Source organism: Macrobrachium rosenbergii, chromosome 16 (assembly GCF_040412425.1).
Source record: "Macrobrachium rosenbergii isolate ZJJX-2024 chromosome 16, ASM4041242v1, whole genome shotgun sequence".
NCBI classification, from domain to species: Eukaryota; Metazoa; Arthropoda; class Malacostraca; order Decapoda; family Palaemonidae; genus Macrobrachium; species Macrobrachium rosenbergii.
Window position 1 is genome coordinate 62267778 of NC_089756.1, and position 19478 is coordinate 62287255.

General features: G+C 38.2%; 1 protein-coding gene across 2 annotated transcripts in view; it reads right to left on the reverse strand.

Annotated features, from left to right (window-relative positions):
- Positions 1–19478, reverse strand: part of LOC136847477 (von Willebrand factor A domain-containing protein 8-like) — a 608720-nt gene that overhangs the window by 250801 nt on the left and 338441 nt on the right. Inside the window, exons 1-5 of one of the 2 annotated variants that reach the window (XM_067119214.1) lie at positions 18058–18078; positions 15486–15644; positions 7940–8068; positions 6516–6623; positions 309–512 (exon numbers count right to left, since the gene is read on the reverse strand). In XM_067119214.1, coding sequence (XP_066975315.1) covers positions 309–512; positions 6516–6623; positions 7940–8068; positions 15486–15497 — 453 coding nt within the window. In that variant the 5' untranslated portion in view covers positions 15498–15644; positions 18058–18078. Of the gene's footprint in view, positions 1–308; positions 513–6515; positions 6624–7939; positions 8069–15485; positions 15645–18057; positions 18079–19478 lie in introns of those variants that run through there. The other variant, XM_067119213.1, reaches the window with a different exon arrangement.

Genomic DNA, 19478 nt, shown 5'->3' on the forward strand with positions numbered 1-19478 from the left:
TATATATATATATATATATATATATATATATATATATATATATATATATATATATATATATATATATATATAATATAATGTTGCTAGCATGTGTGAGAATATTTTATGACAGGTTTCGTACTAGTTCATACTTGACTTTTTAACACAGTACTCAATGTTAGTCCACAAATACCCTTTAATATTGAATTTTCTTTGCTTTGCAGGTATCCCAAGAAAATACGGTAAAAGGCTTTGGTAATACAGTATCTCAACAAAATTAGATGAAATATTATGTCCTAATGAATTATAAAATATATATATTTGCATACCTGATAAAGAAGTATTGGTTCTGTTTGATAGCCAAGCATGTGGGCCATTTTGGTGACAACTGCTGATTTTCCGCAACCTCGAGGACCAATTATGCAAAAATCTGAGACACTGTGACTTTGCAGAATCTCTGATAAGATTTCATGATGATAAGGAGTCAAGACAAAGGGTGGTGGATGACTTTCCCAGTTGTTTCCTGAAGTAACCTTAAAAAGTATGAAATTTGAATATCAACACTAGTTTTTATTAAGCATCTGAAAAAATGAAAATAGTCAAAATTAGTGATTCATACACTTGTTCTCATACTTTATGGTATGAGCAATATATACCAAAGGATAGTTTTAAGCTTTTATTTTGATATTTAAGTTTCTCAATTAGGAAATGTACATGTAAATATATTTTGTTAATTCTTTGATTTTTGCTTATTTTTACTCAGAGTGAAACAAAACTCTTCATTTAACTCATATTTACATTAAATGAAAGCGTTTGAACCTTTCACACCAAATCTCGAGATTTAAACAGTAGCAAAGATGTGAATACTTTTAAGAGTAATCTCATTCAATCTGGTCCTTAAATAGATTCAATTTTTTCACCCCATTTCCCTTCAGAATGGTAGGTTTGATACTGCTCGTAAACGACCCTGATTTCACTGCAACCCTCACGGTAGCCAAAGTATAAGATGGCAAATCCCGGGGAAAGCAAATGTCATATTCACAGCGCCGTGGTGCTTGAACCGGAACCGTAACATCTATATGAAAATATGCTATTGTACTTATATTTGATTTACGAAAATTAGGCTACAAAGCCAAGCACTTGGGAACTTTCACCCATTCAGTGCTTAAGTCAGTAAAAAGAGGGAGTTGGAGTGGTTGGACAGGGAGCCGGAATAAAGGAAGTGTGAGTGGAGGTAAATAAAAGGCTAAAATGTGGGTGCAACTAAGGGCTGAAGGGAGGCCACAGAGAAGCTTTAGCAATGCTTTCAGTGCATCATGAGGTGCAATTAGGTGCTCTGAGTACTTTATATTTTCATCACAAGTTTCATAGAGTACTGTACTAAAGTAATTCATTCCAATCAAGGATACTTAACAGGCGCTTGTGAAAATGACATACAAGAAAGAAAACAAGATTTTTCCCTTTTACATCCATCAAAGCTGCATATCCTTAATTTTACAAAAGAATTTTGCTCTCTATCAGCTCCCAAGTTTATTTTTTTTTTATGTATACTGAACAAGATCTATAGACATCAGAAAAGATTATCCTACAACTTTAAAAAAGATATACAACAAAAATCTCACTTTCAAAGGCTATAATAACAGTTACAAAGCCTCTCGGTTTTAAAAGCTGAAATAACAAAGTTACAAAGCCTTGTGCTTTAAAGGATGAAATAGTTACAAAGCCTCTCAGTTTTAAAGGCTGGAATAACGAAGCTACAAAAGCTCATGTTCTAAAGTCTGAAAAAAGTTACAAAGCCTCTCAGTTTTAAAGGCTGAAATAACAAAGTTACAAAGCCTCATGTTTTAAAGGCTGACATAAAGTTACAAAGGCAATCAGTTTTAAAGGCTGAAATAACAAAGTAACAAAGCCTCATGTTTAAAAGGCTGAAATAACAAAGATACAAAGGCTAATGTTTTAAAGGCTGAAATAAAGCTACTAAGCCTCTCAGTTTTAAAGGATGAAATAACCAAGTTACAAAGCCTCATATCTCAAAGGCTGAAATAAAGTTACAAAGCCTCTGCGTTTTAAAGGCTGAAATAAAAAAAAAAGTTACAAAACCTCATGTTTTAAAGGCTGAAATAAGAAAGTTACAAAGCCTCATGTTTTAAAAGTTGAAAAAAGTTACAAAGTCTCTCATTTTTAAAGGCTGAAATAACAAAGTTACAAAACCTCCCAGTTTTAGAGGCCGAAACAACAAAGCTACAAAGCCTCGTGTTTTATAGGCTTAAATAACAAAGTTACAAAGGCTCATGTTTTAAAGACTGAAATAAAGTAACAAAGCCTCTGTTTTAAAGGCTGAAATAACAATGTTATAAAGCCTCTCAGTTCTAACAACTGAAATAACAAAGTTACAAAGCCTTATGTTTAAAAGGCTGATATAACAAGGTCACAAAGCCTATCAGTTTTAAAGGCTGAAATAACAGTTCGAACGCCTCTAGTTTTTAGGGCTAAAATAACAAGTTACAAAGTTTCTCAGTTTTAAAGGCTGAAATAACAAAGTTACAAAGCCTCATGTTCTAAGGGCTGAATTAAATATACAAAGCCACTCAGTTTTAAAGGCTGAAATAAAAAAGTTACAAAGCCTCTCAGTTTTAAAGGCTGAAATAAAGTAACAAAGCCTCATGTTTTAAAGGCTGAAATAATACGACAAAGCCTCACAGTTTTAAAGGCTGAAATAACAGTTATAAAGCCTCATGTTTTAAAAGATGAAATAACAAAGTTACAAAGTCTCATGTTTTAAAGACTGAAAGAACAAAGTTGCAAAGCCTCATGTTTTAAAGGCTAAAATAACAAAGTTATAAAGCATCATGTTTTAAAGGCTGAAATAACAAGGGCAAAAGGGCTCATGTTTTAAAGGCTGGAATAAGAAAGTTACAAAGCATCATGTTTTAAAGGCTGAAATAAAGTTACAAAGCCTCATGTTTTAAAGGCTGAAATAAACTTACAAAGCCTCTCAGGTTTAAAGGCTGAAATAAAAAAGTTACAAAGCATCTCAGTTTCAAAGGCTGAAATAACAAACTTAAAAAGCCTCACGTTTTAAAGACTGAAATAAAGTAACAAAGCCTCTCAGTTTTAAAGGTTGAAATAACAAAATTACAAAGCCTCATGTTTTAAGTTTGTTATTTCAGCCTTTAAAACTGAGAGGCTTTGTAACTTTGTAATTTCAGCCTTTAAACCTGAGAGACATTGTAACTTTATTTCAGCCTTTAAAACATGAGGCTTTGTAACTTTGCTATTTCAGCTTTTAAAACATGAGGCTTTGTAACATTGTTATTCCAGCCATTAAAACATGAGGCCTTGTAACTTTGTTATTTCAGTCTTTAAAACATGATGCTTTATAACTTTGTTATTTCAGCCTTTAAAACATGAGGTTTTGTAACTGTTATTTCAGCCTTTAAAACATGAGGCTTTGTAAGTTTCGTTATTTCAGCCTTTAAAACTGAGAGGCTTTGGTGCTTTATTTCAGCCTTTACATCGTGAGGCTTTGTTACTTTATTTCAGCCTTTAAAACAGCTTTTACAATCTTTTTATTTTCATTTCTTTTAAAACAGAGGCTTTTGACTTTTTTATTTCAGCCTTTAAAACTGAGTGGGTTTGTAACTTTAATTCAGCCTTTAAAACATGAGGCATTGAAACTTTGTTATTTTAGCATTTAAAACTGAGAAGCATTGTAACCTTGTTATTTTAGCCTTAAAAACTAGAGGCTTTCTAACTGTTATTTCATCCTTTCAAACTGAGAGGTTTTGTTACCTTGTTATTTCAGCCTTTTAAACATAAGGCTTTGTAACTTTGTTATTTCAGCCATTAAAACTGAGAGGCTTTATAACATTGTTATTTCAGCCTTTAAAACTGAGAGGCTTTGTTACTTTATTTCAGCCTTTAAAACATGAGCCTTTGTAACTTGGGTATTTAAGCCTTTAAAACATGAGGCTTTGTAGTTTTGTTATTTCAGCCTTTAAAACCCAGGGACTTTGTTACTTTCTTTAAGCCTTTAAAACATGAGGTGTTGTAACTTTACTTCAGCCTTTTAAACATGAGACATTGTAACTTTGTTATTTCAACCTTTAAAACACGAAGCTTTGTAACTTTGTTATTTCAGCCTTTAAAATGCAGAGGCTTTGTAGCTTTATTATTCCAGCCTTTAAAAATGAGAGGCTTCGTAACTTTAATTCAGCCTTTAAAACATGAGGCTTTTTAACTTTTTTTATTTCAGCTTTTAAAACTCAGAGGCTTTGTAACTTTATTTCAGCTTTAAAACATGAGGCTTTGTAACTTTGTTATTTCAGCCTTTAAAACATGAGGCTTTGTAACTCTGTTATTTTAGCCTCATGTTTTAAAGGCTGAAATAACAAAGTTACAAAGCCTCATGTTTTAAAGGCTGAAATAAAGTTACAAAGCCTCTGAATTTTAAAAGCCGAAATAAAAAAAAAAGTTAAAAAGCCTCATGTTTTAAAGGCTGAATTAAAGTTATGAAGCCTCTCATTTTTAATGGCTGGAATAACAAATCTACAAAGCCTCTCAGTTTTAAAGGCTGAAATAAATTTACAAAGCCTCGTGTTTTAAAGGCTGAAATAACAAAGTTACAATGCCTCATGCTCAAAAGGCTGAAATAAAGTTACAACACCTCATGTTCTAAAGGCTGAAAGAAAGTAACAAAGCCTCTCAGTTTTAAAGGTTGAAATAACAGTTACAAGGCCTCTCAGTTTTAAAGGCTGAAATAAGAAAGTTACAAAGCCTCATGTTTTAAAGGCTGAAATAACAGTTACAAAGCCTCGCTTTTTAAAGGTTGAAATAAAGTTACAAAACCTCTCAGGTTTAAAGGCTGAAACAACAAAGTTACAAACCCTCTCAGTTTTAAAGGCTGAAATAACAAAGTTACAAAGCCTCATGTTTTAAAGGCTGAAATAAAGTAACAAAGCCTCTCAGTTTTAAAGGCTGAAATAAGAAAGTTACAAAGCCTCTCTGTTTTAAAGACTGAAATAAGAAAGTTACAAAGTCTTATGTTTTAAAGGCTGAAATAACAAAGTTACAAAACTTCTCAATTTTAAAGGCTGAAATAACAGTTACAGAGCCTATTAGTTTTTAAGGCTGAAATAACAATATTACAAAGCTTCTCAGTTTTAAAGGCTGAAATAACAAAGTTACAAACCCTCATGTTTTAAAGGCTGAATTAAAGTTACAAAGCCACTCAGTTTTAAAGGGTGAAATTACAAAGTTACAAAGCCTCTCAGTTTTAAAGGCTGAAATAATAAACTTACAAAGCCTCATGTTTTAAAGGTTAAAATAAAGTAACAAAGCCTCTCAGTTTTAAAGGCTGAAATAACAAAGTTACAAAGCCTCATGTTTTAAAAACCGAATTAAAGCTACAAAGCCTCTCAGTTTTAAAGGCTGAAAAAACAAAGTTACAGAGCCTCATGTTTTAAAGGCTGAAATAAAGTTACAAACCCTCTTAGTTTTAAAGGCTGAAATAACAGTTACAAAGCCTCTCAGTTTTAAAGGTTGAAATAACAAACTTACAAAGCCTCATGTTTTAAAGGCTGAAATAAAGTACAAACCCTCCTAATTTTAAAGGCTGAAATCACAAAGTTACAAAGCCTTATGTTTTAAAGGCTGAATTAAAGTTACAAAGCCTCTCAGTTTTAAATGCTGAAACAACAAGGTTGCAAAGCCTCTCAGTTTTAAAGGCTGAAATAACAAAGTTACAAAGCCTCTCAGTTTTAAAAGCTGAAATAACAAAGTTACCAAGCCTCTCAGTGTTTGTATCGCCCTGTCAGAAATTCACACTAATGACACCTAACGTTTTACAGACAATGAAGTACTGCATGATGCACCCTGGCTAAGGTTAACAGTTCACAACTGATTAAGTTGTATGATAGTATTCAAATACTGTAGATTATTTTATGTAAAAATGAATGTCAGATACTCTGTCTGAACTACACGAAAGCAACTATGGGATATGTTGCTGATGTGTGATATTGCTTTCTCTTTTGGGATGAAAAACCTGACTTGCACACTACCTTCCATTCTTTGGTGTTTCTTTCATCAAAAAAATATTTTTCTTGATAACAGTCAAGAAACGACCTCTTACAATTATTAGAACGCATTAACTCTAATGGAACTCTATCACCTACTGCACCTAGTTATCCTGACTTTCTTGCTACCTCTCCTCTGCCAATATTTACTGCAATAATTTACAAATCAATACTCAATTCTCTTCACAACTGTCAAGAAACGAGGGTTCCCCCAGCTCCGGTACGGAAAATTTCAAGAAGTTATAGCAGAAAATCTTTTAGTACTAACAGCAACAATAATTACTTACAATGATTACTTATTAAAATACTGCATTTTATTTTCAGTCATATAAACTTTTTAAGTAAGGCAATATGAAAAATTAGGTAAAATTCTGCATTAGTCAACCGATTAAACTTATCTTATGTATCAAGATATAGCGTGTGAAATACAGTTTGTCTATATCAAACCGACATAAAAATTACCTGTAAAACAACCTCGTGGCCCTCCACTTTCACTGTTAACTCGGCCACTGATGATTCATCTTGAGGTCTTACACCCCTGACCTCGTTCAAAATTTGAGCACTAGATCTCTGAAAAAAGGATTCTTGATTAAACTGACAAGTGCAAAACAATTGCTTCATGCCCAAATGGCATAGCAACCTGGGAAGTGACTATCTTTAGCAGAGCTTACTCAAAGCGTGAATGGATACTTGCGCACAAATAAATGATCCAGTTTTGAAATTTTGACAATTATATTTTCTTATATATTCTTATTTCTCTTGTACAATGGTTACAAAACGTATTTTTGACTGAGCATTACCAAGATACCAATAAAATTCTTATTATAAGACAACAGCTCCATAAATTGGCAAGCAAAGAGAAAGAGATTATACTACATATTCGTGGATCTTGAATAGACATTTGACAAAGCACTGAAACAAACAATCAAATGGGCATTCCAAGGGCAGATGATACCAAAAGTCTTAATAAGCTTGTGAAATTACTCTACCATAACACTAGAGCTATACAGTGAATACAGCGGCAAATGTAACAGGAGTATTTGAGACGGATGTTGGCTTCCATCAAGGATTAGCAGAGAGTCTTTTTGCTATTTATAACAGTAATGGAGGGAGCAGAGGAAAAAAATTCAAGAAGATAGGTAGCCAAATAGTTATTGTAGCAAAGGTATAGGGGTGAGTTTTGTACTCTGTATCGATTAAAATATATGGTATACAAGAGGAGCCCAGGATTTGAAAAAAATTTAAATCTAATAGATTTTTTATGTCTGAAATGAACACATGGGGAAGAAAGGGGAGTTAATAATTCTGTTATGAAAGACGGGCAGGTCTTGGTAGTCAGAAAATTGCTGTTACTTGTGGACAGTTGAGAGAACTCTAAGGAAGAGAGTAGCTGCAGCATGAAAGAAATGAGGAGAAATTACTAGACTAGTGATAATGATGATGGTGGGAGGCACAGTATGAACTATACATGTGGTATAAAATGAAAAAAATAACTTAGCGAACTTCAAGAGTTGAGAAATATTTGGTTTTAAAAGACCGCAAGCCCTGAGACTGAATTCATAGCAGAAATGTTGCACGGTAGCTTAAATTTATTTGATTAAATATTAAACATGAAGGAGGGAATACACACGAGACTATATATACTTGTAAGGTTTACAATTTGGGTCGACTGTACTACATAAATCTGAAAATGCCACCGTAATGCATAAAATTCTCAAAGCAAAGGAGAAAAGTATGCAGAAGCTCTTTGATAAAAGCAACCCACTCGAGGAATCTAATGCATTCTGATGAGCCAAGAGAGACGCCTTGAAAAGCAGACAGGCAGGTGTTGAAAAACTTATTCCTACTACTGTTTCAGGCAATCCAAACTCCTGCAAACAACTTACCTCAGAGGGTGTTAAACCAAATGTCGAATAAATCTCTTCCACAGACTTATGAGTTTCCGGTGCTAAGAAGGCTTTGTACGGATATAATCTTGAAATGGCGTGACCAGGATCCACTCTAGGAAACTTGCTCTGGAGGAGAAACCAAGATTATTTTGTTTTACATTCGCAACTAATAACAAGAAAACTTTGCGTAAAGAAAACTCCACCATTAGATGATGAAAAGTTAACAGAGAAACTAAATACAAATATCTATAAGTGGCTCCTTCTACTGTAGTGACATGAGTGAAGTGTTGAATATAGACACTTCTATCTCTTCTCACTCTGTGGGCCAACTTCTCAGGCCTCGTTCTGGTCCACAGCTCACATCATACTCATAAGGTATGTTTTTAAGTTCTAAGCAACTGACCATGTTTATGCCCTCTACAGATGGCTGAGGGAGCTTCTTACTTTGGTGATTACTGGTTGTCACCTATCCATGGCGCAGACTACCACTAGAATAAAAAAAATCCATCTAATATACAGTTTATGAACATTTTGATGAACCCTGGAGAAATTGCTATTATAACGTCGAGATAGCAATCACTTCGTACCATGTTTCTGATGACTGAATGAAAAAATTAACCATGAAATTTTTATGATAAAATAAATTTTAATATACTTACCAAGTAATTACATTGCTTATAGTTTCACTTTCCGGCAGCTTAAAAATTTTGAAGTTCGTGGTAGCGCTTGTGTCAGTGAAGGGGACTAGTCCCCGCCCACTTTCGGGGTACGAGAGGAGTGACTTCAACGGCACGATTCAGTTGTTTTTCCCCTTCTTTCCATATGAGGGGAGGAGGGAGGGCTTGATTCTTAATTACTTGGTAAGTATATATAAAACTATTTTATCATAAAATGTCATTTTTTTTATATGTAACTTACCAAGTAATTACATTGTTGAATCCCAAATTGACACGGAGGTGGGATATATGGATTAACTACCCCAAAACATTATGGATGATAATGAGTTAGAGGATAGCAAAATTAGCACTGATACAATGGCTGTCATTCCTTACCTGTAAGAGAGCTGCTGCAGGTAGATACTGCCTCTGGTCGGCACTCATCTTAACTATGTAGGGTGTGGCGAGTTGGCCTGACGCACCTCTATATCAGTGGGTACTTTGCGGCAACGGATGAACCCGGCGACTAACAAAGTAAACAAGAAGCCAGTTGCCCCTGCCCTGGGCACATACTGACCAACCAAATGACCAGAATCAATGAACACAAGCATCACCTACACCACAAAATATAAAAACACCACCCACCCATTAAAGCTAAGACTGGTGGGTCTCCAGGTACACAGTACCCCCAGGCTCCCCTTACGACTCAACACCCAAGTTTAAGGCGAAGAGAAAAGGAAGGAAGAAAGGTTTCCTATGCTTCCTCCCCCTACACCATGCCAGCCACGGATAACGGCCATAAAGTACTATAATTTTCAAAAGTAGTTTCCACATCACGAAAATAATGGGTCGCAAAGATAGACTTGCACCTCCAGTAAGTCTCTTGAAGAATTGATGATAGAGACAGGTTGTGCTTGAAGGCTAAAGACGTGTAGACAGTTCTGATCTCATAAGCTTTAGCTTTGATGGACGTTAAAGCCTCTTCTCCAACCTGAGAATGGCCCTCAGAGATCAGATCATTCAAGAAGAAAGACAAGCCGTTCTTTGATAGGGCACGAGATGGATTCCTAACAGAGCACCACAAATTACTCGTAGGACCTCGAATCTTTTCCGCTCTGGACAAGTAGTACCTCAGTGCTCTCACTGGGCACAGAACTCTCCCCTCCTCATCTGGGCCTAGTATTTTCATCAGGCTTTTAATAGTGAAGGAACGAGGCCAGGGCTTGGTTGGGTCTTCACTCTTTGCTAAAAAACCCAGGGTGAAGGAACATATGACATCACCTTGGGAAAATCCCATTCTCTTGTCAAGAGCATGAACTTTACTGACCCTTTTGGTGGTTGCTAACATCACAAGAAACAGGGGTTTCCTGGTAAGATCTTGTAACGAAGCAGAATGAAGAGGCTCGAAGCGGGGTCTGGAGAGCCACTTCAAAACTATGTCCAGATTCCAAGAGACGGCCTCTTGCCCCTTGGATTTGGAGGTATCGAAGGATTTAATGAGATCGGATGGGTCTTGATTAGCAGAGATCCATACCTTTGTGCCAAAACACTGAACTCAGCATAGCTCTGTATCCTCTGATCATAAGGAGGACAGGCCCCAGATGTCCTCAAGTACAGGAGAAATTTGGCATTGTTTGCTACAGACACCTTAGAAGATGAGATGTCATGTCTTCTACACCAGGCTCTGAAGATTGTCCACTTGGCTTGATAGACTTTGTCGGAAGAGGAGCTCCTTCACTTGGCAATAACCTCTGAAGTTGCTCTTGAAAACCCCTCCTGTTTGAGAAGTTTCCTGACAGTCTGAACCCTGTCAAGGCAACTGCCTGAAGTGGGGTTATCTGAGCAGACTTGGTCCCTGTGGTAACAACCTCGAGAAGTCCCTCAGCAGCTTGAGGAGATCTGGGAACAATTTCTGTCGCAGCCAGAATGGGCCCACTAGAGTCATCATGGTGTTCATGTGGTTGCGGAACTTGTTGAGGACTTCTCATATCATGCAGAACGGGGGAAAGGTGTAGAGATCCTTGTTTGACCAGTCTTGTAGCATGGTGTCCATTGCCCATGCTAGAGGGTCTGGTACTGGAGAGCAAAAGACTGGCAGACAATGATTCTTGGATGTTGCAAACAGATCTATAAGAGGTCTCCCCACAGCTTCCACAGATCCTCACACACCTGAAGATGAAGAGTCCACTCTGTGGGGAGCATCTGACTGTGATGGCTGAACTTGTCTGCAAGGACATTGAGCTTTCCCTGGATGAACCACGTCACCAACTTGGTCTGGTTGTGATCTGCCCATAAAAGGAGGGTTCTTGCTTCTTGGCAAAGGGAGAACAAATGAGTCCCCCTTGCTTCTTGATATACGTCAGGGCTGTAGTACTGTCCGAGTGTATGGTCACTACTTGATTGCAGACTATTGAAGCAAAATGCTGAAGGCCCAGCCAAACTGCCGTCAGCTCCTTGAGGTTGATGTGCCAGTGAATCTGCTCCTGGGACCAAGTTCCTGACACTTCTTGAGTGCCTAGAAGCACTCCCCAACCCAGATCTGACACATCTGCATAGAAGTCTAGGTTGGGGTTCAAAGGAAGATGGGACTTCCCTTCTGAAAGCCTGCCCTCTGACTTACACCACCAGAGATCCTCCTTGATTTCTTGAAATATCAGAAAGACAAATGTGTCTGGATGTGCTTTCCTGTCCCAGCTGGCCTGCAGATAAAACTGAAGAGTTCTCATATGTAGCCCTCCTAGGGAAACAAACTGCTCCATGGAGGCTAAGGTACCTAGAAAGCCCATCCATTGGTTCATCGAACAGGTTTGGCAGGCAAGGAACTCATCGACTTTCTTCAGGCATGACTGAACTCTTTTGGGTGGTGGCAAAACCTGAAAACTCTGAGAGTTTGTCATCATCCCCAAATAGAGAATTGTCTGTGATGGAACTAGCTGGGACTTCTGAAGGATGATTAGCAGACCCAACTCTTCTGATAAACGAGGGTTTTTCCGAAGGTCCTCCATGCACCTCTCCTTCAATATGATCGAAGCAGCCAATTGTCTAAGAAGATGGAGATGTCTTTCCCCATCAGATGAAGCCACTTTGAGAGCAGAGCAAGGACTTGTGTGAACACTTGCAGAGTGGTCAAAAGGCCGAAGCATAAGGCCTGAAACTGGTACACTCTGTTGCGAAACACAAAACACAGATATTTCCTAGATTCTGGAAGCATAGGAATATGGAAATAGGCATCTTGCATGTCTATAGTAGTCCTTCAGTCGCCCCAGTGAATGGATGACAAGACAGAGTGACTTGTTTCCATCTTGAATTTTGTCTTTTCGACAAAAAAATTCAAGGCGCTTACCTCCAGTACTGGCCCCCAACCCCTGATGCCTTGGGGACTATGAAGAGACGGTTGTAAAAACTGTCCAACTGGACTTCTTCAACTTACTCAATGGCTGCCTTCTTGAGGAGGGCTGACACTTCATTGGAGAGGGCAGAATACTTCTCAGATCCTGCTGAGTAGGCAGTCAATGTGATAGGCATGTTGGCTAATGGGGGCTTCTCCCTGAATTGGATGGAGTAGCCCTGTTACAGCACGACACACTCCACTCCTCCGCTCCTCTTGTGCTGCACCTCTCCCAGTAATGGAGGAGTCTGGCTCCTACAGGTGCATGGAGGAAAGGATCCTCACTTCTGAGCAGCAGGCTTGGAAGAGGGCTTCCTAAAAGGTCGGGACAAGAAGCACAGGTTTGTCCTAGGCCTAGACTGAGCTCTGGGTCTGCCACCTCAAAAGGGCAGAGGCTGAAGTGAAGAATTGGTCTTGGTACTAGTCGATGGAGACTTCCTGGGACGTCTAGATAAGCGAGCTTTTAGGTCCTGTGTACTTTTCTTCTGAAGTCCCAAAGAAATGTCGCTGACAGTAGACTTATGGAAGAGGTGCTGCGATCGAGAGGAGAATACAATAGGGCAGACTTCTGAGAAGCTGTGACACTCTTCGTAGTAAATGAGCACCACAGCTCTCTCTTCCTTGAAAATCCCATCCCATAGAGAGAGGCTAACTCTTGAGAGCCATCTCTGATGCCACTATCTGTGCACAACAGGACATTCAGCCAATCCGATCCGACTTCCTTGGGGAGAAAGGAGCAATTCTTAATCTTGTGGACTAAGGCCCCCACCGACCAGTCAAAAAATCTTAAAACTTGAAAGATCCTGAACAAGTCCTTCAAAAAGTGGTCAAGTTCTGTAAGGGAGAACATCACCTTAGCGGCGGCGAAGGCTGACTTCCTAGATGAGTCAGTAAGTCCTGAGAAGTCCCCCTGGGAGGAGGCAACCACTCCCAGTGAGGGAGCTTCTTTGGTCTCGTATGAAGAATACCTCCAGCGCACAAGATGAAAGGGAGGATAGCTGAAGGAAGACTTCCCCTGATCTCTCTTCTCCAAGAGCCAGCCGTCCAGATCACTGAGAGCCTTCCTAGCGGAAGATGAAAGCACAATCTTCAGTAGGCTTGTCACTGATGGAAATTTTGAAACCGGGGAGGTTGGGGCCAGAGGCGAGAAGAATCCCTGAAAGTTCTGCAGCAAGTATGTCAATAAAGTTGTGTAAGCCGTCGGAGGGGAGCCCTGATCCATTTCACCAACTTCACCTTCATCCTCCAATGAAACAGGGATAGAAGCAAATCTTGAGGGGCCTGGGCTGAAAAAGGCAGCTCTCTCTAGAGCAAATTTAAGATGTCCTCAAGCTGATGCTGAATGGGAGCTAGCAATGGGTCTGTTGTGTCTGCAGTAGGCGTCTGAGCTGGAGTCTTGAAAGCTGAAGGGCATTTGTGTGATGAGATATCTTAGTTTAACCAGACCACTGAGCTGATTAACAGCTCTCCTAGGGGGGATGAAGGATCAGATTTATTTTTACGTGGCTAAGAACCAACTGGTTACCTAGCAACGGGACCTACAGCTTATTGTGGAATCCGAACCACATTATAGCGAGAAATGAATTTCTAGGAAACAATTCCTCTCGTTCTTCACTGGCCGGTGACCAACAGAGTGGTAGCTGAGGAACCCTCAGCCAGTAACTAGAGGAATGGGAGGTAATGGGCGCTCAGGCACTAGCAGGCACTTGAGTGGTAATGGGGGCTTGGGAAATACAGAGTGTCCGGGTGTTGCTAGGAGATTGGTTGCTCTTGGGAGCTCGGGCGCTACTGGGCACCCGTGAGATGACGAGAAGCATCTTGGAGCAGACAAAAGCTCGGCCTCACATACAGGATACACTGGAGAAAACATTCTGGGGAATCCCAGAAGCTACAAGAAGGCTGCTGCAGGGTCTCCCTAAATTTCTTGTAAGGCACTGGAGAGGAGCGGACCGTGTCCGCCGTGGGCCTTTTCAGTGGCTATGATTCATCACTGAAGCGCCAGCGGCCTATTCTCGGGGCTGGAAACCTCGGAACTTAAGGATGGCCTACTCACTTCTGTTTGGATGCCTTTCCAATGGCTATCCTTTGCTGCGACCTGGGAAGTTGCAACAGGTCTGATCAAGGCGACAACTGCCCATGGGTAGACCCCACTGACCTCCCTTGGGCCTTTAGTATGACTGCTCCTGCGGGTGTAGGTGAGTAAGCCAGTGACCTTTGCCTAGGAGCCTCAGCGAGACGAGCAGCCACCACCTCCACTTGCACTTCACTAACACTAGCACTTTTTTCCATTTTGTCCATAAGGGCACACACTGAAGCACCCAATTGAGTCACAGTATCCACAATTAACCCCATTTTGACATCATAATTATGTACGAGTTTCGACTTGAGTCGGGTAAAGGAGTTAGGCTGAATAGTCAGAGAACTGGGTACAGGTGACAAAGCAGGAGCAGGTAAAGGTAAAGCGGGAATATCATCATCAGCAGAACTAATTACTGTCTTGCTATCTATTGTCTGTTTTCCAGCTCTAGCAGTCGTCTTACATTTCCTGTCTCTGTTTAATTTTGCTAAATGAGACCCCACAACCTTCCATTTTCTAGCATCCTACATCCTACTCTGAACATTCGTCACAAGTTTGATCAACTAAACACTCTTGTCCTCTACATTCTACGCACATAAGAGTGAGAGTCATATTTCTCTTTAGTGAGCCTAGTATTGCAGTGCTAGAGTCTGACATACCAGGCTAGGCCTAAGTCTAAGAAGTCAAAAATCGATAATGTGAGTCAAATTGAAGAAAAAATGTCCTACATTGAAAATTAATGACTTCACTAAGAGAGAACCTAACATAAACACAAAAGCAGTACGCTAACAGTACTTCACCCAAAAAAGAATCTCAAAAGGAAAAACAACGAAAACCAAATTTTAAGATGACTGCTCACAACTGAAACAACGTCGGAGCCGGCAGAAAAACAACTGAATCGAGCTGTTGAAGTTACTCCTCTCATACCCTGAAAGTGGGCAGGGACTAGTCACCTACACCGACACTAGCGCTACCACGAATTTCAAAATTTTTAAGCCGCCGGTGAGTGAAACTATAAGCAATGTAATTACTTGGTAAGTTACATATATAAAATTCTGTATTCCAATAAAATTACTAAAGAAATAAAACAAAATATGCTTTCAGCATTAACACTGGCAATACCATTGTATTGCCAGTGGTAATGCTGAAAGCATGTTTTGTATTACTTATTTTGTTCCTAGCATTGCTGGTCGTTGAGCCCAAAAAGCAAAACCATAACCTGCCATGTGTGTTCACGCACTCATTATGCATCCCACCCAGGATAAAGGGGAGGATTATAAGCAAAGGACAACGTCCCTGGCTTGTGAAAAATCAACTTACCAAAATAAAACTTCGTGGTCTGATGGAAAGTGGGAGTGAGTCAAAATGAGTCTGGCAAATAGAAGAGTCACGAGCAAAAACAAATAAAAGAGAAACACCCACCATTAAGGCCATGACGCTGCTCAGGTTATCGATGGGGAAATCTGGCAACCCCAACGACCTGGACTCTTCAGTGAGGAGGGTGTGAGAAAACGACAAGGCACGGGATACAATTCCACTGTCTACGTCGGGATACTCGGTCAACAGATGACGAAGGTGTTCCTGACAGAGGGAAGAAAAAACATGAGTGTCAGTGATGGTTGTCTTTACGCTGGATTAAGTAACACTGAGGTACGTACATAAGTTTCAGTTGCAAAGGCAATCATTCCCACAGACTTCCATCCAACACTATCAGGATTTAAAACTGTAGATCCAAACCCGCCTCATTCTTTCAGTCCCAGAGGGACTGGGTCAAGACAGGGTTATTAGACTGTCTGCCCATTTGCCATTTGTCGTAAACACGCGCGCGCGCGCTCAAAGTCATTCAAGGTACACAGCTAACTAGAAATTGTTAATGGCAGATAAGGCATAAATGAAATTCACCAGTCAACAACGCCTTTCCACGTTAGAGTCCATGACAGGAACTCATTACAACAACTCGGGAAAAATACAGAGAGAAATTCCTGCGTTCAGTGTTTTGCTCATAATATTTTTACCTACAATGCGCCGAGTAATAGAAAATTGCTGTGGTAATAGGAATCTATATATATATATATATATATATATATATATATATATATATATATATATATATATATATATATATATATATGTGTGTGTGTGTGTGTGTGTGTGTGTGTGTGTGTATATATATATATATATATATATATATATATATATATATATATATATATATATATATATATATATATATATATATATATATATATATATTTCATTACATGGTATTAAACCATGCGTCGATGTCCAAATTACTAAAATCTCTTTCTCATTATGAAAAGAATAAGCGTATAACTGAAAACGTAAAATACTTTGCTTGAATTGTAAACAGGAGCTAAAGAACTGAAGAACTCTAATAAAATATGTAACCTTAAAGAATGTAAAGCATGAACAAACAACTTGAAATTGACAATCAGCTTTAAAAAATAGGAAGCAAGCACCCTGTCCATCGTTACAATAAAAATCGTGAAAAAACTCTTCTGGATTTTCTCAAAGGTAATTCAACAGTTAAAGGGCGTAATTACTCGACATTAACTTTACGTGCAAAGCGTCTGGAGTTATTTGCCAATTAGACACAAAAGAAACAACCAATCAGGTTGTTGCAATGATTACAAATGCCTTTCCTTGTGGCTTAACGATGGATTATCTTCCACTCTGGCAATTGAAACATTATTATTGCAATTCATTCTAAACACCTCTGTCGTTATTGTTATAATACAGGAAAAGCACTCAAACAGACTCTTTCTTACACACCTTATTTCCCATACCACAGTGATATCATGAAGAAAGGTGAATTTAAAGTTTTCAGAAAACACCATCCAAAATATACACAGGAAGAGTTAAACGCAAGATAATTAGTTTTATGGAACTCACATACCTAGAATACTTCACAGAAGAGGTATTAAGAAAGCGAAAAAATGTCTATGTTAGCAGAGCAAAAAGAAATGAAACACAGATGGCAACATTATAATAAAACTGCAATATAAAAGAAAATTAAAGTAACCAAAAGTAAATTTAAAAAAGATAAATGTGATTTATCCCTCATTCTAACTATTAAGTTTGGAGGAAAATATGCAGTAAAAAAGCAAACACAACAAAGAGACGAGCAAAGGACCAGCCCTTGAAGGTGATTGTTGTCAATGGTTTCAAAAGGTTGGTTAAGCTGTGGTTCTTTTCATCTTCATTAATTTTGCAATGGTTGTTTTACCAAACTAAAATATGTTCTGCTAAGTACCAAGGAAACGTTATATTATACCCTGAAATAAAACCATAATACGCAGCTCCCTAAAAATGATAAAAAAAAAAATAGGAAAATGTGAATGAAGCCAGGAGTGTTCCGCGATGCTGCAATGTCTTGCGTTCGAATCGGTTCACTTGAATTAGAGGACAAAAATAATTATCATCTGATGTGAAGCGTGTTCGCCATTCTAAACTTAAACACAAAGCCTTTCTGAGAGCTATGCAGACTGGTATTTCATGTTGATTTTTAGGAAAGTTTTACATTTTAGTAGTCATAAAATCGATTTCATTGCAATTGTTTACACATTTGGTGGGATGACAAGCAGTGACTGCACTCTACTAAACCAGAATGTGCTTGTGTTTTACTTAAAGTTGCACTATGACAGGCTATACGAGTCACATTGGATATAATTTGCTGACAATTTTCTTAAGGACATTTTCTCCTTTCGAAATAAAAAAAATCATAAAAAATTATGTATATCTTATGCCTTATGTCTTACTGTTGGTTTACGCAGCTTATGATGTTTGGATTATATGCCTATCCCTATTCAGCCGTTTTATTGTGATTCTTGTGGTTATTCTTGTTTTTGTTGCTGCTGTTATGGTGCTTGTAGTGTCTCCGGAAAATTTTCATATGGTAACCTAACATTGCGGAATAAACATAGACCTATTCATAAATACTATAGTACATTCACATCAGCCGTGCATTTGGTACCTAGTTCTGTCCCTTACGACGTTCCTGATTGGCTAGTGGTCAGCCAATCACAGCGCTGGAAAATGGCCAGTGCACTGCAATCTCTCTCAAAGGTCAGGAGAGTGAACATCGCTTCGAGACCTGAGGAACATGTCTTTCAAAAGTTATAACTTTCATTAAAGCTAAGTTTTGCCCAAAGAATAGTACTTTCCCAGTTTCATCACTAAACATGTCAAGCCAATGATTGAAGGATTATAATGATATATGAATTATTTACTTCAATAAACTTAGTGGTAAGATATTTGGTAGTGAAATACACAAGAAATTTTTAAAGATAAAATGTATTCTTTCATTCCTTACTTGGCATCGCAGCGCATTCATCATTTATCGTCTTGTGTCTCATAAAATTTCGTAGCCTAAATGTCATGGATGGCAATGCTACCTAAAAAGTATAGGTAGGGCTATCGATCAATATGAAAATAACACACACAGACTAGGGTGGCCATTTCCAAATTCCCAAAAAGGACAATTTTTTTTTTTTTTTTTTTGCCAACACCAATTTTTTACCTAAATTAAACATGATTATTGAGGAGCTGAAATATAAAATGTTGTATAATGTGTATGTATGTATGTATGTATGTATATATATATATATATATATATATATATATATATATATATATATATATATATATATATATATATATATATAAAACTTGACTTGAGTGTTTAAATATCAAATAGTCTATGAATAAAGAACTAAAATTAATTAATATTCAATTTTATTCACGATGGAACAATTTAGTATATAACTGTGTAAACTGGCCTTTATACAAGTACACTGCGGCTCCATACCTAGTGTTCCTAACTGCGCCGACAGCTACTAGGCCTATATAAAATTACTGGCCTAATAAAAAAAAAATCAGTGGTTATTTTGACCATCAGTTCTCACTGTATTAGTATATGTATTTGTATTTATTTATATTTTTAGTATTAAAATAATTTTTTTTAGACAGACCCAAAAAGCAGGACAAATTAGCGTCCTTCTTATGGTGAAGCAGGACAGAGGACAGAATGCTCAAAAACAGGACTGTCCTTCCTAAAGCAGGACGTCTGGCCACCCTAAGACTATAGCCTATCCCGGGCAACCAGCCAGCTCTTTACACATTCCTTAAGCCTATAAAGAGGTAACTTCTCTACGCGGGTGCGACCAGCTGCACTTGGCAGTAGGCCTACAGTAGCGCCCTATCTGGGGCCGCGATACGGAAAACAATTAAAATGAGTAATTATAGACTACATACATACGTAGATACATAGAAAAGTATGGTATGTGTATGTAACTTTTTTTGTAGGGGGGCGAGGAGGCTCACGATATTAGTAGTGTAGCTGATTGCAGACGGCCATAGACGAGTCATTACATAATCCTAGGCTCGTTTATTGAA